Source organism: Populus alba, chromosome 10 (genome assembly GCF_005239225.2).
Source record: "Populus alba chromosome 10, ASM523922v2, whole genome shotgun sequence".
Lineage (NCBI taxonomy): Eukaryota > Viridiplantae > Streptophyta > Magnoliopsida > Malpighiales > Salicaceae > Populus > Populus alba.
Genome location: NC_133293.1, coordinates 147,853 through 165,079, shown reverse-complemented (window position 1 = coordinate 165,079; position 17,227 = coordinate 147,853). Strand labels below are relative to the sequence as shown.

At 36.4% G+C, this 17,227-nt stretch overlaps 2 protein-coding genes and 1 long non-coding RNA gene across 6 annotated transcripts; 2 read left to right on the top strand and 1 right to left on the bottom strand.

Moving 5' to 3' along the window:
* The first annotated feature begins 1,686 nt into the window (after nt 1-1,686).
* On the top strand, nt 1,687-3,162 carry LOC118057326 (uncharacterized). 3 transcript variants are annotated; one of them, XR_012171050.1, is made up of 3 exons: nt 1,737-2,148; nt 2,300-2,571; nt 2,685-3,162. It is a non-coding gene; the product is annotated as an uncharacterized lncRNA (long non-coding RNA). The 3 variants fall into 3 exon arrangements; XR_012171049.1 differs by having other exon boundaries at nt 2,300-2,872; nt 2,981-3,162; XR_012171048.1 differs by having other exon boundaries at nt 1,687-2,148; nt 2,300-3,162.
* Nucleotides 3,163-8,694: 5,532 nt separating this feature from the next.
* On the top strand, nt 8,695-9,908 carry LOC118057325 (GATA transcription factor 15). 2 transcript variants are annotated; one of them, XM_035069864.2, is made up of 3 exons: nt 8,695-9,061; nt 9,159-9,281; nt 9,378-9,908. In XM_035069864.2, the coding sequence occupies exons 1-3, from the start codon at nt 9,041-9,043 to the stop codon at nt 9,678-9,680; spliced, it is 447 nt and encodes a 148-aa protein (XP_034925755.1). In that variant the 5' UTR covers nt 8,695-9,040; the 3' UTR covers nt 9,681-9,908. The 2 variants fall into 2 exon arrangements, with proteins under 2 accessions (XP_034925755.1, XP_034925754.1); XM_035069863.2 differs by having other exon boundaries at nt 9,156-9,281; nt 9,378-9,875.
* Nucleotides 9,909-14,638: 4,730 nt separating this feature from the next.
* Nucleotides 14,639-15,748, bottom strand: LOC118057324 (uncharacterized). The gene has a single exon (XM_035069862.2). The coding sequence runs from the start codon at nt 15,510-15,512 to the stop codon at nt 14,991-14,993; it is 522 nt and encodes a 173-aa protein (XP_034925753.1). The 5' UTR covers nt 15,513-15,748; the 3' UTR covers nt 14,639-14,990.
* Nucleotides 15,749-17,227: the final 1,479 nt, after the last annotated feature.

Below are 17,227 nucleotides of genomic sequence, written 5' to 3'. Positions count from 1 at the left end.
CCACATGCGAAGAGAAAAAACCATAGCAAGCACACAACGCCTGTTAAGTGCATCTGCAACTTGATTGTGTCGCCCTGGCTTGCACTCCAACTCAAAGTTATACTCAGCCAAGAACTCTTGCCACCGAGCTTGCCGCTGCGACAACTTCTTATGTGTTCTAAAAAATATGTTGGCCACATAATCGATTTTCATAACAAACTTCAGCCCTAATAAGTACACCCACCATACACCAAGGCAATGAACCATTGTCGTCATTTCCTTCTCGTGTGTTGAATATCGCTACTCTGCCTTATTGAGTTTTCGACTCTCAAATGCCATCGGATGTCCCTATTAAGCCAAAACTCCTTCAATAGCCCTATTTAAACATTTAAACGTATGGCCCTCTTCAATTTCTTGAATGCATGTTAGCACTCATCAATCCAATCCCACTTCTAATTCTTCAAAAGATTAGAAAAGGGAGTGGCCACTTTGTTGTAGTCCTTGATAAATCGACGATAATAATTAGCCAATCCCGAAAAGGATCGCAAATCTGATACCATCGTATGGGCTGCCCATTCTATTATGGCTTGTACCTTTTTTGGATCCATCCTCACTTGGTCCATGCTTACCAGGTGTCCTAAGAACATAATCTCATCACTTGCAAATTCATATTTTTTTCCTTCTTGACAAACAATTCATACTCCCTCAGTCGAGACAAAACTTTAGAAAGATACATAACATGATTATTCATGCTTCTATTGAACACAACAATATCATCTAGATATACAACAACAAAATCATCTAGAAACTCATACAATACGTCATTCATTAAGTTACAAAATATAGCTAGAGCAATGGTTAAGCTGAATGGCATAACCAGAAATTTATAAGACCCATACCTCATCATACAAGTAATCTTGTATTCATTCCCTTCAGCAATCCGCACTTGCCAATACTCAGACTTCAAATCCAGTTTTGTGAAGACAGGAGCTCCCTCAGGTTGTCCATCAAGTCCTGCACCAGCGACACCGGATACTTTTTTTTTTTATTATCACCTTGTTTAGTGCACAATAATCTACACACATTTGAAGACTACCATTAGCCATTCAAAGACTACCATTAGTTTTCTTCTGGAATAAGATAGGAGCATCATATGGAGGTTTAGACGGCTGTACAAACCTAGAGTCTATTTGTTCCTCTAACTGTCTTCTCAATTTGCCCAAGTCTCTAAGGGACATATAATATAAGGGTTGCGACGGTGGTGTCGCACCTGGCATAAGGTTAATTTGGTGATCCACAACCCTTCTTGGTGGAAGCTTTTTCGGCAACTCAAGAGGCATTACATCCTCATACTACTCTAATACTCTAGCATTAACATTCGACACTTGCCCACTATGGTCCGAATCCCCACCCATTGCTACTGCCATAAATACTTTGCTACCCTTCCTCAAGGGTTTGTTGATTGCGATGGCTGAAATCATGTTGTTAATGCCCTTTTTGCTCTCGATCATTGAATTCTTATAACAAGGCACAAAACTATAGCATGTCTCGCTAACAATTAAAATCCCACCCAAATACAACATCAATGCAATCTTAGCCTTTTTCAAAAAGTCTAGGCCAAGAATTAAGTCAAAATCATCAAGGGTCACAACCAGTAAATCATGTTTCCCCTGCCACTTTTCCATTGTCAAAGGCATGGTTGTTAAAATCACGAGTCAACTCGTAAAATCGTACGTTTTTACGAGTCAATATAGACTTTACGTGCTAAATCGTTCATAAAACTCGAAAATGAGCAAAATCGAATTTTAAACAGTTAAAATCGGGCGAAATCGCATAAAATCGCGATTTCACCACTGATTGAACGAGTTTGCCAGCAGGAAATTTTAATTCAATGTTTCTGCCACGTGTCGTCCTCCTATTGGCTCTAATAGATCGAAGGCTCTCTTCTCTTCTCTTCACCGAAATCAGTCTTCTCTCTTCTCTTCTCTTCACGTTCTCAGAAATCCCTAAATTGAAAATCCCAAATTTCACATTCCTCAGGGCTCAGTGACTCAGTCTTTTCACCAGCCCTTGCTCGCCCCTCATCTGCATTATTTTTCCATCATCGATGGCGACACGACGTTCTTTTCACCAGCCACTGTGAGAATCACAATCCACAGTCCACACAAGGTAAGTAACACTGTTTATCTTGTTTCACCGCCTCCTGCACACAACACACAACAACACTGTTTATCTTGTTTCTCCAGTCTTCAAGTGGGTTTTTTTTTGTCCCTGTCCGTTTCTTAGTCTGATGTTAATGTTAGTTTGATTGAATTCATAGGCTCCAACTTTGACTGTGCTCAGTGCTCACTGGCCATTGCTCACTGCTCAGAACAGACTCGACAGAGGTAAGCTTCCGTTTCTCTGCTCACTGCAATAATTTCTTAGCATTTCGTTTCTTTACAGTTTAATGTGAATTTTAGTGTGCTACTGTGACAATGTTAATATTCTAGTGTGCTACTGTGACTGTCATAGAAAAAAACGGAATGGAAGTTACTTTATTACATTAGAGCGGAAACACATTGCAGAGTACTCCCCGAGCTCAATCCCATGGTACCATTATTTGGAATGAAAATCTGGAAGTGTTTGTATGTTTTAACTTGTCAAAACAAAAGTATAATTCTAAATCTGGAAATGCTACTGATATATCCTACATTCAAATTAAGGTGCTTGTTGCCGATGTTAAGGCTCAAGGCTATTGCTTTCCATGTTGGATTCGGCCCGCCAGTTGGTTCATCTTGGCCCTTCAGATTCTTATTGAAGTAAATCTACGGCAGCATGCTTTGCCAAGTTTTTATTTTGCTGGGGGAGCGGGCTTGGCCTTGCGAATTAACCATAAACTGCTACACGATAGGTTATTTGATCTGAGATGTTCATAAAGTTCATGGTTGATTCCTAGCATACTACAGAACAAAGTTCTGAGCTATCCAGATAATGAGTGTTGGTTTTCTTCGCACTGCAGATCTTCTTTACGTTAGTTACATCTCATTTCTACCTCTCCTGCTGTTAATCCATGTTCAAAAGAGTGTGCCATCTGGTATTAATTGTAATGACACAAGAAGTGGATGGAAAAACTACATCTTGGATGGCCTCTACACTGCAATTCCTACTGGGTTAATATTCTGTTAATATTTTAGTGTGCTACCATTCCTTTTTTTTCTTGTCTTCCTGGATTTGACTAGTAGAGCAATACCTGCACAACATATTTATAAAGTCCACCAGAAGCACCGTAATGCTAAAATCAATTCTTGAATGCTGGAGTTCAAATTGGTTGGCTGTTTGTCTCAACTTTTTGTAGTTAAAGAGCTCTGAAGGAATGAACTAATCAGAAATAATTGATATCCAATTGTGCCTTAGATTAAATTCAATTAAATCCTTGAGTTATAGCGCTATTTACACAACAGTCTTGGGTTTTTGGACTATTCAATTTGGTCATTGAATTTTAATTTTCAAGCAATTTTTCCTTGAATCAGCTCCAAACTTTGGTATTTTTTCAATTACACCCCTGATTCCTTTAATTAATTAAATCAAAGTTTAATTTAGTTCTCAAACTCATTAATTCTTCAATTAAACTCTTGATTTCATTAATTAAAATAATCTAAATTTTTATTTGAAGGCTTGAAATATGTATGAATTTTTATTTGAAGCATGTTTTTTATGTATGAATTTTTTATTTGAAACATGAATTTTTTTTAATGTATTTTAAAATTCCTTACGATTTTTTTACGATTTTACGATCCGAGTTTGTGTAAGGCTTTCCGTGCCGTGTTAAAATCACGATTTTAACAACCTTGGTCAAAGGCACCCGAGAAGCAGTTCCCATTATCTGTTGTGCCTTTACATTCACTGCCTTTATCTTCGTCTAACTAGTACTTAATTGTAAACCCAGCTGCATCACCAACCTGTCAGCCACAAATGTGTTTGTTGCACCCGAATCTAACATGACATTAATTTCCATGTCTTTCACTCTAATATTCACATAAATTAGAGTGTCCATCGCACCCAACTTTCCCTGTCGCAAAGCATCTAAAAACACCATATTAGTGTCGGTAGGGCTGGATTCGTCCACCGAATCCTCTAATTCCATAACCAAATAGTTCAACACACGTATTGGGTTGACGTGTGTGACCATCTCTTGAGGTTCACTTTCGTTGATCAGGATGACATTCAATTTTTCCCTTTAAGGACATTCCCTAACATAATGCGGCCCTCCACATATGAAACATCCAGCATTCGGCTTGGCTTCTTTCGTCGACGTATTTGTTTGCTTGGTTTTTTCCTTGTCAATAAAAGGTTTGAATCACCCTCACCAAGCTTCTTGTTCTTACTTTTCCCATCCCTCTTATCTCTGGTTTAAAACTTTGAAGGGACGAGAACAGCTCCATCTTGCGTCACTGCTTTGAAATAGACCAAACTATTTACGACAACGATGACAGAAGACAAGTCTTTAACTTTCTGCCTCCGCAATTCTGCATGTGCCCAAGGTTGCAAACCCGATATAAAATTGAATAGCCTATCTTCTTTGGACATGTTCTCTATATCCAATATCAAAGAACTGAATTCTTTGAAATAATCCCTCAGTGATCGGTCCTACTTCAGCTTCTTCAAATCTTCCCTCACCAGCCAGGACGTGTTGTTCAGTAAGAACTGTTGTTTATGTTCTTGTTTCAACCGATCCCAAGTCTCAATCTTGGGACACTCTGCATTCAGGTCTTTTTTTATTCGAATCCTTCACCATAACTTCGCATCCCCTGACAAATACATTGTTGTGATGTTCACCTGTTCGCTAGCCCCAATCTTTGCCTCACCGAAATATTGTTCCATGTACCAAAGAAAAATTTTCAATTCCTTGGAACTTTTTGCACCACCAAATGACTTTGGCTCTGGCTCTGGCTCTTTTGGTTTGGACGAACCACCACCCCAAGGGGTGTTCACTACTACCTTTTTCAGAATAGCAATCCCGCTTCAAGATCTTTTAACTTACAACTCACATCTACCACAAGATCCACATACTGCCTCATAACCCTCTCAGTCATTTCTACTATGTATGCAAGCTTTTCGTTCATGGATTGATCTTCGTTTCAGCCACAGGACCCAGAACAGTTTTGAGATGAGTGAGTCTCTCTCGAATCGTCTCCATGCTGCCTGATGGCATTCACTTTCGGGGCAACCAAGTCCTCAAAACAGAACAGACTGTGCTTTAATACCACTTGACACGGGGATAAAATTCTCGACAAGATTTTACTCCCAACGCGGTAGTCTAGTCTCGCATTAGACTTAACCTTCCTCACAATTTGAACTCATATTTAGCTTATCCACTAAGGTGCTTCACACACCCAAAGAACTTTCCCCTAAGTCTTTCAAGCAATGGACAAATAACAGCAACACAAGTCTTGGAATTTAAAATCACAAATACAATTTACAAGAAAACACTCGCAACCTTTATTAATTCCGAAACAAAGGATACACAAAACCATTTGTGTGTGCCATGCACAATTTTGCTTGGAGGCTACACATCATTAGTTCTCTTTTATCACAAGAGAACATGGAAGTTACATATAAAACCGTCACCCCTAGACAGATCTTTACAGCTAGATACTTTGGACAAAACAGTAACTACCAAAAAATTGACTCCAACCACCCCTATTGTTACTTCCCTTGGTCTGCCACCTCACAGATCTTCAAGCCAGCTAGCTGAGCCCTCTTTGCCAACCTAGTTGTGCTTCTACATGTCTTAAACAACCCTTTATCCAAGTCTAAAGTCATACCAAATATCTGATGTCGATGTTCGCACGCACCCGTTATGCACCATTATCGAATCTGCCTTTGCTTACACATGTAGCCTCTATCCATGCATGCGCCATGTTGCTGAGATCCCAGCAGTGTCCTCGCTGGCGCGCCCTCGCCCCTAGGACTGTGACAATGAGTATAATTATCGTCCATGCCCTGGAAATGATTTTCTTTAAAACGAGGGGGAGTGAGATGTTGGAAAAGGAAAAAAGAAAAATGAAAGACTAACAGCAGCAAAAGCCTTTAATCATTTAAGGGATTTTTTCCCCGAAGATAATATATATATATATATATATATATATATATATATATATATATATATATATATATATATATATATAAAGCTCCGTATAGAGACAAGATCAAGGAGGAGAGCTTGAAAGATTGTCACGAACTAGTGTTTGCCTTGTCTTTAAAACAAATAACAAGGGTGAATTGACCTTTCACTTTCTCCGTGTCACATAATACTCAGCAGATGTTTGTCTTCTTGCTATTCTAACTATGAATCTCTTCCTCTCCAATTCTATCTAACAGATTTTTTTCTTCTCATTCTAACTATGATACAACCTCATCTTGAACGTGTGGTTTTTATAGAAGCTACTTGCACAATCGAACACCACAAACCTTCTTTGCATGTTGTTATTCTTTCAAAATGACATTACCATTCTCGACAAATCAAAGAGAAACTTATCTATTAAATTCATAAATCGTTATTAATAAAAAAAATAGAAGTTACCATAGCCCCAAATAATTTCCAAAAATTCTAATAAAATTCAAAGACCATTTTAAAATTATTTGTGAGTCATTCGCGTTTTATTTTTTTCAATAATTTCATTTAATATCAAGTCATAAACTTACACTATAAAATACAGACTAGGTGTTAAAAATACATATTTTTCATACTTTGTGTACATATGGTCAAATTCTAAAATTTTCAAGCATATGAAAAAATAAAAATTATATTTTTATCATACTTTGAGGAATACAAGAATCAATCAAAGGGTATCATAACCAGTTTGTCACTATTCATTAGAACTTAATTTTCATTTCAAAAATACCAAAAAAAATATTTTTTATCTTTTAATATAAGAGATTATGAATTTATAGGTAAGATGTATTTTCAATATTAAATAAAAGATAATTTCTTTTATTTTTATGTTTTGACTCTATAATAATTTGCCTTGACTTCTAAAGCTATAGTCCACTTTACTGATGTGGATTTACTTTAACTATTAAACAGACCAACGATTAGAAAACAGAACATTATCTTAATTTATATTAAATAAATAAACAATACAACTTATTTTATATAAGATGCACTAGGGGTGATATTTTTTTTTCTATACATAATTAGTCATTTTAACTAAATTTTAAGATTAATTAAAATTTTTAATAATCAAAATATTAAATGACATGATGATTTTTATTTATAATTTTTTATTTTTATTATAATTTTTAAGATGCTGATGTAAAAGGATGATTGCCGCGATGTTATAAATATGCTACAAGTATATTAATAACAAGATTTAACCATCCTTTAGTTAACTGCCTTGAGAAAATGAATTGAAAATTAATGAAGAGGCTTCTAAGAAGAATAGTATCATCAATAAGAAACAACACGTGTGCCTCGCAAAAGCACACATAATCCACGCTGTCCTTCCTTGTTAATGATTATGACTTCGAAACCGGGGGCGGTTCGTTTAAAACTGGGGTTCCAGATTTTAATTGAATTATTGGGTTATTTAAATTATTTTTTTAAAAAAATAAAAAATTAATGAACTGCAATTAAGTTTTTGACTAGGTTTTGCCAATAAACCTGGTCATCAAGTCACCACAAATTTTTCCTTTTTAATTTTTTTTAAACCTAGTCCTGTTTCAGCTCTGAATCGACCAGGTTTTAGATCGATCCACTTACCTCGAGTTATAAACCTATAAATTTAATTTAATTTTTTTCTCCCAATAACCACACAGCACCTTCTTTTCTCCTTTCTCCCATTCCACTGTTACTCTCTCTCTCTCTATATATATATATATATAGAGAGAGAGAGGTGTCTTTTAATTATTATTTTTAGATAACCAAAAAAACAAAGATATTAGAAATAAAAAAAAATACTTGTTTTCATGGACCTTATATTTTTGAATTAAAAAATTCACTCTAAAATTTAAAAATATATTTGTTTATGTGACTTTAATTAAACATGTTTTTTTATTTAATATTTGCCATTTTTATCTTGAATAGTAATCAAACACATCTATAATGTTTTATTATTCCATTCAACTTAACAACATATTATTTGTAAACGAATTAACTAAAGTATAAAAATGGTTTGTTAAGTGATTTTTTTAACATAATGACAAATAGTACCAATCTTAAGAACAATTATAAAAGCATTTAAAAAAAAATAAAAAAGAAAGAGAAAAAAGAAAAGGGAGGATCCATCCATGGTGACCAAATAAAAGGGCAAAGATGTATGTGACTAACACCACCTCTGACCTTTACTGATCCAATAATGTAAAAACCACCCCATCATTTCTTCCTCTCCTCCTTAAGATTAAAAAAAAGAGAGAGAGAAAAAAATCAAATAGAAATAAAAATAAAAATAAAAATAAATAGAGTATCAATGGGTTCCATTTTGCTTGACTCAAAAACCCTCCCTCCCTCCTTGCTGCCTCTGGCGCCAACATTTTTTTCCTTTCCTTCACCGAGACAAAAACAATTTTTGGCGCCCCGCCCTTTTTGCTCATTTTCAGAGACACATTGATCCTTGTTGGCGGGGGGGTGGGTGGACTTTTCAGTCAAAAGGTTTCAAAACCAGTGGCATTCTTGTCATTTCATCATACACATAAGCTAGGGTTTCAAGACCCATTTATAAAGTTAGTTCTTTTAGATCTGCCAGCGTGCAGTCTGATTTGTGTGCCTGTCGTTTCACTCTCTCTCTCCCTCTTTCTCTCTCTTAATATCGGTTCGCTCAAAATCGACGACACTCTTATCATAATTATTAGCCATCTCATTAACATTGTACTTGCTGAGTTAATGATCCGGTTCTACTTTGATCTCTCCCTCCAAATCCACAATCTCTTTTATGTTTTAGATCAGTAGAGCTTGTACTGAATCCATCCCCACTTCAAACTACAACTACCGCTCAATCACCAGCTATTGCTATTCAACACCCATTTGAGGAAGTGGGTTGTCTTGTCTTCAGATCTCAAGTTGAGGAGTTGCTTATTTATAATGCTGGATCCATGTGAGAGAGTGAGTAACTTCTAGCTAGCTTGTTTATGGAGTTCATCTTTAGATATCAATCCTGACCCTAACGCTCTCTTCCGTTTTTCTTATTGTTTTCCAGCAGGGATCAGAGTCTGAAGAAATGAGTAGCAAATCACTAGAAACAGAGAGCCCACAGAAGAAGACCTGTGCTGATTGTGGCACTTCAAAGACTCCACTATGGAGAGGTGGTCCAGCTGGCCCTAAGGTGATTTAATTCAATCATGGATCAGATCAGTTTTGTTTTGTTAATGTTTTCGACATATGCTTTGATTTGATATTAATTGCTCTTTTTATCTTGCAGTCACTGTGTAATGCTTGTGGGATTAGGAGCAGGAAGAAGAAGAGGGATATCTTAGGGTTGAATAAGGGAGGGGCAGCAGCAAATGACAAGAGAGCCAAGAAAGGGAGCAGCAACAATGGCTCAAGTAATTATAATAACAATAACAAGCAATTAGGTGACGGGTTAAAGCAGAGATTACTGGCTCTGGGTAGAGAAGTCCTGGTTCAAGGATCAACGGTGGAGAGGCGAAGGAGGAAGCTAGGTGAAGAAGAGCAAGCTGCAGTGTTATTGATGGCCTTATCTTATGGCTCTGTTTATGCTTGAGTTGATGATTTTTGTTTAGGAGGCGGGGGAGGTTAATAAGGCGATCAAGAATGTGCTAGCTAACTAAGAATGTGTGGGTTCGGGTTAATTTTTTTTAGTGTCAGGTATTTTTTAGGTGTTTTGGGCTAACTGTACTGGAGATTTGTAGCATTGTCGCAAGCGCTCAGAAAATGTTAAGAGACTTCATTCTATTTTTTTCTCCGAACAGAAGCAGACCACTTGCCTGTCTCTCTGTCATGTTGTCCATGTTTGGATGTTATCATCAATCTTCGCCATTGCTCCAACCTCCCAAGTGCTCTGAGATTAAAAATCAGTCAATCTAGTAGTAAATTCACAACTCGGGATAAAAGACGATCATTTCTGCTCTATGCAATCCCACCACTTCTACCAAGTCCCTAAGAAAATTAATAGATTGTTTGAATGTGATCCGAGATTTTGAATTTAAAAATAAATAAAATAAAAACTCCTTTTTTTTAACCCGCCAAAGCGCCTAATTGCTCTTTGCTTGGAATCTTTTCGGTTTCGGAACACCAGTTAGCTTCTAAAACTTGACATGGACAACGGTTCGGAGGGTTAACTCGATAATTTATATTTTAAGAGGATTAAAATGGGACTAACTTGCTATATTCATCACCAATATAGTCTTCAAACTTGTTCTGTGCTGATAAGTTAACTCAGGATCCAGTTGCATTGAAGAATAAATCTATGATAAAATGAATTCAATTTAACCTGATGAAAAACCGGGGCTGACCCATGACCCGGTAAACCTCGGTTAAAACAATTGATAGATTTTTACAGTAATTTCATTATTCATGTCAACAGAATGAGTTAAAGAAGCTTTAGAAAAGAGAAGGGGCAGGGGTTGATCTTCCTTTTTTTATTTTTAGGCCGATAAAGGAAAGAAAGAGACAGGTGAAGGAGATACGGCCTGGCCGTGAGAGGAGGGAGTCTTCTAAGCAACTCAACCACGATGAGCCAAGCACCACTGATTTACCAGGGAGACAGGTCGCCATAATCAGAGATGAAGGAAGATCAAGAACAAGGAGGAGGAGGAAGAAGGGATAGATTGAGTAGAGAGAGATTTGCAGAGGTGCTAGGTCTTATTATTAAGCCCAGCAAGATACGAATGGATTTACAAGTTCATCATATTGTTGTGGGATCGCTGAAAAACAAAAAGCCATGACTATCAGCAGAGTGAACGGAGGGGAATCGAATGAAGTTAGGGTTTGAAAGTGTGCTCTATGCCTTTTGAGATTCCATTCCTTTCACAAGGCCTGTGGCTGTGGGGGTATGGATGATTTGGTGTATAATTGGGGATGTTGACTTGGCTTTAACTTTTTCTTGAGAAAGGACTCAAACACAACCACTTTCTTATTATAATAGAAAGGAGGAAAAAAAGTTTGACTACCACCCCCATGTACAATCATCTAGATGCAAAACCCATAAAATTTCTTAAATCATTCTTGCATCTTGCTCCTGTTTATTGTAACAAAAATTAAATCGTGGTGGAAAATTTATGTAAATCAAAAGATGTTTTACTATAAATTATAATAATAGTTTTATTTTTAATTTTTAATTTTATCTTTTTGTGTTACTTTAATTGCTTGTAGTTTTTTTTTTTTTTTTTTTACTTTCTTAACAACAAAGCTGCACAATTAAGATATTTTAAGGATAATTGAAATATTTTTTTAATAAAAAATTAAAAAAATAATTAGTATTTTTATTTAGGATATTCAAAATAGTTTAAATGTTTTTTTATAAAAAAATTAATTAAATTTTTTATTTAGAATATTTCAAAGATAATTTAAATATACTTTTTAAAAAATTCTTAGATTGGCATGACTGCATATGTAAATGGCTTAAATTATTCTTTATATTTTAATATATTTTTGATATTTTATATTGATTGGATGTAGAGACTTGATTGTATGTGCCATGAGACTTGTAAAAATATTGATTGCAAGTGCCATGACACTTGCACGTCCATCATCATCTCCTTCAGCCTCTTTCATCGTTGCCAGCTTTCTTGGCTAATGGTGCTCCAAGGACATTAAAATTACAGAGCCATCACAGCTCGCATCTCCGGCAACGCATTGACCACCTGTGTTCTTCAATCTCCAAGCCTCACATGTTTCCGTTTCTCATTGTTAGTAGCAATCATCATAGATTTTTATTGCTATGTAACCCGACTGGGTTTCTGATGGATACTAGACAGTCATCCATGTAACCCGACTTCACTAGATCGGAGGTATGGACAGATGATAAATCTACGATGGAGACATTTTGAGTCGGAGTCGGGTAAAGTAAAACCCGGTTTCAACTCCACACTTATCTCTTTGGACAAAGCCTAAATGGGCCAGATGGCTGTGAGCTCATCACTGTTTAAATATAAGGGGCCGAAAGCCCAACTAATCGCAGGTGATTTTCTCTTTGCGGGCAACATAGATCCACCAATGCTTGGACGTCCAACAAGGGCCGGAGAGGCCCACCAATGCAATTATGGAGTCATGTTATCCGCCCAAACCCTAACGGATATAAATCTTGAATACCTAATTGAGTTTCGGATATCCATTATCCAAATAAGGAGCAATTACTGAACTTGTTATTGTTGCTGCTGGTATCATCGGTGCTCGTGCAACTGTTCACGGGTGCTAATCTATTACGGAGGCTTTCACTCAACTTCATCATCTACATATGATTGCAAACAGGAATGCATCACTGTCATGGCAATTCCATCCCTCCTTTTCTAGCTCCGGTGATGTTATGATGTTGCCCTAGCTAGAATGACAACTCTGAATCGGCTTTCGAATAGAACGAGGGACCTGCAGCGTCACGAGAACTGGAATTGGGTTTGGAAGTTGACGGCTCCAGAGAAAATTAGAATGTTCTTTGAGCTCTAGTGATCCACACTCGGAGAGATGCTCTGATTTTCTTGGGTCAGAGTGAGATTTGTCCTCGTGTTGATTTGGGTGGCAGTGTGCCAGTCACCGTAGAGATGATTCCTTTCCTTTATTTTCAAACTCCACTGCACCAACAAAGAATTATTTCCCTCTTTCTTTGCTTATAAAAAATGTTCCATTGATAAACGTTTTTTTAAATGAATCAAAAATTAAAAAAGGAGAGCGAGTTTTCTGTGGAGAAACTCCTCTCTCCATAGGATGCCACATTGCCTTATTTGTCAGTCAGGACCCTACCATCCATCATCCCAAGGCGTGCCCTCCAGCTAATTGTTCTTGTATTTTGTCTCGTTTCTGTAAATTGTAGAGAGAGGGCCGATCGATATATGGCCTCCAACCATGCTCTCCCTCCCTCCACACATGATATTCTCCTTTTAGGGTTCCATTGCTATATTATCTCATAAATAAAAATGCGTCAACAACCATCGAGCTGTTTTGCCTGCATTTATCTTCTTTAAATCTCGAGGATACGAGGGCTGCATTTATTCATCTCATTATCTTCATAAAAAGAAATTCTTCTGTTGATTGCTCGTCCCATTTTCTTCGTATATCTGGGTAACATTTTCGAATTAATTCTTCGAAACCACACGTGTGAAGTCTTTTTTTAAAAAAAAAACACATATAATTCATATAGATCATAATTTAAATTTAATTATATTTATGTTGTAGAGATTTTAAGGAGGTATGTAATATTTTTAAATGTAATATTTTTAAATGTAATATTTTAAAAAAAAAACAATAAAACACAAATAATTCATATGGATCATAATTTAAATTTAATTACACTGTAGAGATCACCATATATATATATATATATATATAAAAGAGAATCTCTTGTCGTTCTTTTTGGATATATTAGATCTGTTTGTTTCTGTATTTTAAAAGTATTTTAAAAAAAAATTAAATTTTTTTTATTAACTTTAATTAATATATTTTTATATTTTTAAATTATTTTGATATATTTATGTTAAAAATAACTTTTAAAAAATAAAAAATATATTATTAATATATATTTTAATATAAAAAATTATTTAAAAAACAACTACAATAAACTTTCAACAAACCTTTTAAAAAGTAGGGCGCAGCAACACACTTTTGTTCACATGGGAATTTGGTCGACCATAATCGTGAAAGCACGGTAAAGAGACAAGGCAAGAAAAGAGGGTATGATTAGAGGCATTTCTTAGTTTTTGATTGATAGGGGAGGAGGGCCCCACTCCAATTCCAGTTTTCATACATTATCACATTCTCTTGCACACCTAAATAATAAAATTCTGGCCTTTTCTCCACGGGCCTGTTTAGATTTCGGTGCAATTTTCGTGTTTTTTTTTTTAAAAAAAATATTTTTATTTAAAATTTATTTTTTAATATTTGTAATCATTTTCATAACTATGCTAAAAATAATTTTTAAATAATAATAATAAAATATTATTATAATATATTTCTAAGTAAAAAATATTTAAAAAACCAATTAATATCATATTTTTAATATTTTTTTTAATATTTTTAAATTATTTTAATACACTAATATCAAAAATAATTTTTTACAAAGCAGAGGTCACTAATTACACATCTCTTCATTCATATTTAAATGCGTGTAGGGCATCTTTTGCAAAGCAAACAGCTCTAATTAATTAATAAAAAAATAAAAAAGTGGAGGTCGATTTGATTTGATTTTGAAAATAAGGCAAAAGAAGACACTAATACTAAGTGAATTAATTAACGATGAGAAGATCAATTTTCATCGGCTCTACCACCTTTACGGTGCAAAATACTACGAGCAATTAATGGTGACTGACACACATAATTGGTAAAGGAGGCTACCGTTAAATATTCATAAATCAAAGCTCTATTTATTGCGGCCATCCATCAAGAACTTCCGATCTATATAAAAGCACTGGGAAATTGAGTAAATTATTTCTTACAACCGACAGTTTGGAACTGACTGCTTTATTATATAAGCTAAGTACAAGCAAAAAAAAAACAAAAAAAGAGTTAATGTAGAAAAAAAATGACAAATTTACTTAATTAATGTAAAATTAAGAGATAAAAATACTAGTCTGGTAAGCAATTACAGATGAATCCACAGCAAGAGAAAAGGGAGAGTGGTTTTCTTCACAATTATCAGATGGGCTCATGGTTTCTGTGCCAAGAATCCCTAATGTCTTGATCCCAATCAAAGTGAAAGGAGGACGGACCCATTTCTTGTTCACCGTGGGCAGGACCAAGTTTCAAGAATCCAGGACACTCAGTTCCTCGGAATATCATCAGCTCAGCTGCGACTTAATATCCCGGATCTGCCAATCTGCATTCTACATTATTTCACTTCTCTTTTCTTTCCTTGTAATATCCATCAAAACAAGCTAAGTACCAAGGCAACCACCCCCACAAGCACGCCGGTACTGCAAGAAGCCATCAACTTGAAAGAAGCAGACATGGAAGGAGGCGGGGGGCTGTAGAAGTAAAAAGGGAAGTAAGGGACTATTGGGTTAGGAGGTGGGGGTGTGGGATAGTTCTTGAAATTTGGTGGAGGATAGTAAGTGCCACCAACGACACCACCTTGTGGTGGTGGTGGTGAAGAGTAAGTGTAAGTGGAAGGTGGCGGTGGAGAGTAATAGTAACCGCCCCCTCCTGATGGCGGTGATGGCGGCGGTGGGCAGATGGCGGTGGTGGCTGGTGGAGGTGGTGATGCAGCTGGTGGCGGCGGGGAGGGTGGTGGTGGTGATGGAACTGGGGTACTGCCACAACATGTAGAGCACATTGTGCATGCAATCTGGGACAACATCCTTGACTTTGGCATTGTTGAGGATTTTGTTGAGGGTAGTAGCATGAAGAGGGCTAGAAGTGAGAGTTTGAGCTTGTGCCATGTCTCCATTTTTTTTTGTTTCTTGACAGAATTAATTGATAACAAGTTTTCTAGATCAATGGAGCTTGAACAAGCAAAGGGCAAGCCTTTAACAACTAATTTACGAGAGAGAGAGAGAGTAGTGAGTGGGTGTCAAAGGGATTTGGCGGTGCAAAGTGCCCCTTTTATCTTTGAAGCTCCGCCACCACCCACACAAGGACCCTTTTATGATACAAAAAAGTATTAGTAATAAGAGAAAGAGAGAAAGAAAGGAGAGTTAAAAGGGGAGGAGCCAAAAAAATGTAAAGGATGACACCGACGCGTTTTACTTTTACTTCACGAGAGCCTTCCCCGTTCCCCCCAAAACGTGCAGTTGAAGGATAATCATGCTCATCAACATTGATACACTATGGTCCTCCAACTCCCTAACTTCGCTCATTATAGCCTCTAATGTCGGATGGACAACTACATGTACAGGCAGGCAGGCAGTCAGTCACAGGTGGCAGCCATCTGATCATAACATGTGAGCTAGAAGGGTCAAAACGACTAATGGAGGGAAGTTGAGGGACCATTGTGTGAGGCCTTCATAGCTGATAAAGCGAAACGGTGAGGTTGAAGAAAAAGGTGGATAAGTCATGAAAGATGGGCTTGACCTTGGGTACAGTGTTCACACGTGGAGGGATCATAATGGTTTGATCATTGGGTGATGGAGAGTAAACGTGAGGAAGACGTAAGCTCCACGTGATACTGGCCCAATTCAAAGAAGGTACTGAGAGCTGAAGTGAGAGCATGAAGCCGCCTGGGCTGCAACTGCTATACTATTCTTCCATTAACGGATCATGCGACTCCTTGCGCTAGCTCCGAAAATTGGAAGTACCGGTTTTGCGTTTTATACGTCATTATAATATATAAAAAATCAAACCTAGTATTGAAATCTCCTAGGGAGATGATATGCATCCAACTATTTTTACAGATGCCTAGGATACACACCAAGGCTAGTTAGATCATAACTAGTTTCATATGTTCGCTCAAGGCTACAGGTTATAGAAATTTATTTAATATTACTATTAAATTCAGATTAATTTTAAAATCTTTTTATCTCACTTCTTTTGCTCCAAGGGTATCTTAGTATTTTCACAATATTTTAAATAGTTGAATTACTTAATTACTTTTAAAAGTAAAAAAAAAACACCTTTGGCTTATGGGCTTTTCCAACAGCTTATCTGCTATGCATAGTGTGATTACTATGTTATCCTTGAAGTAACAAAATCTTACCCTTGATTTTAGGGTAATATTAGTTATTTCATATTGATTTTTTTGGCAATTATCAAGTGGTCTCTAGGTCAATCCAGTAATTTAATTAAAAATTTGAAAAAAAAAAAAGTTTTCAGCGTGTTCCACGAACGTGACAACAGTGAGTCACTCCACCATCTTCGAACAGCGTGTGCGATGGATCACAAAGGTAGGAAATATTGGTGATAACTCAGACTCATTTCCTCTCATCCAAATCATGTTTGTCGTCTTAAAAAGGCATATACAGTTTGAAGCAAGTACCAAAAGCATGGTTCCATCGGTTTAGCCATTTCTTACTCCTTATTGGCTTCAATTGCAGTAAAGCTGATTCCAGTTTATTTGTTTACTCAACAGCTCACGAGATCATTTACTTATTGTTATATGTCGATGATATTATCATTATAGGCAGTAGTTTGTCTCTCGTTGATACTTTCATTCACAAGCTACGTCAA

Excerpts from the sequence above, each read along its gene's own strand:
- LOC118057325 (XM_035069863.2), top strand. The coding sequence starts at position 9,041 with ATGCTGGATCCATGTGAGAGA. Across the intron at positions 9,062-9,155 it reads TGCTGGATCCATGTGAGAGA|CAGGGATCAGAGTCTGAAGA; the intron begins GTGAGTAACTTC and ends ATTGTTTTCCAG. Across the intron at positions 9,282-9,377 it reads GTGGTCCAGCTGGCCCTAAG|TCACTGTGTAATGCTTGTGG; the intron begins GTGATTTAATTC and ends TTTATCTTGCAG.
- LOC118057324 (XM_035069862.2), bottom strand. The coding sequence starts at position 15,512 with ATGGAGACATGGCACAAGCTCAAACTCTCACTTCTAGCCCTCTTCATG.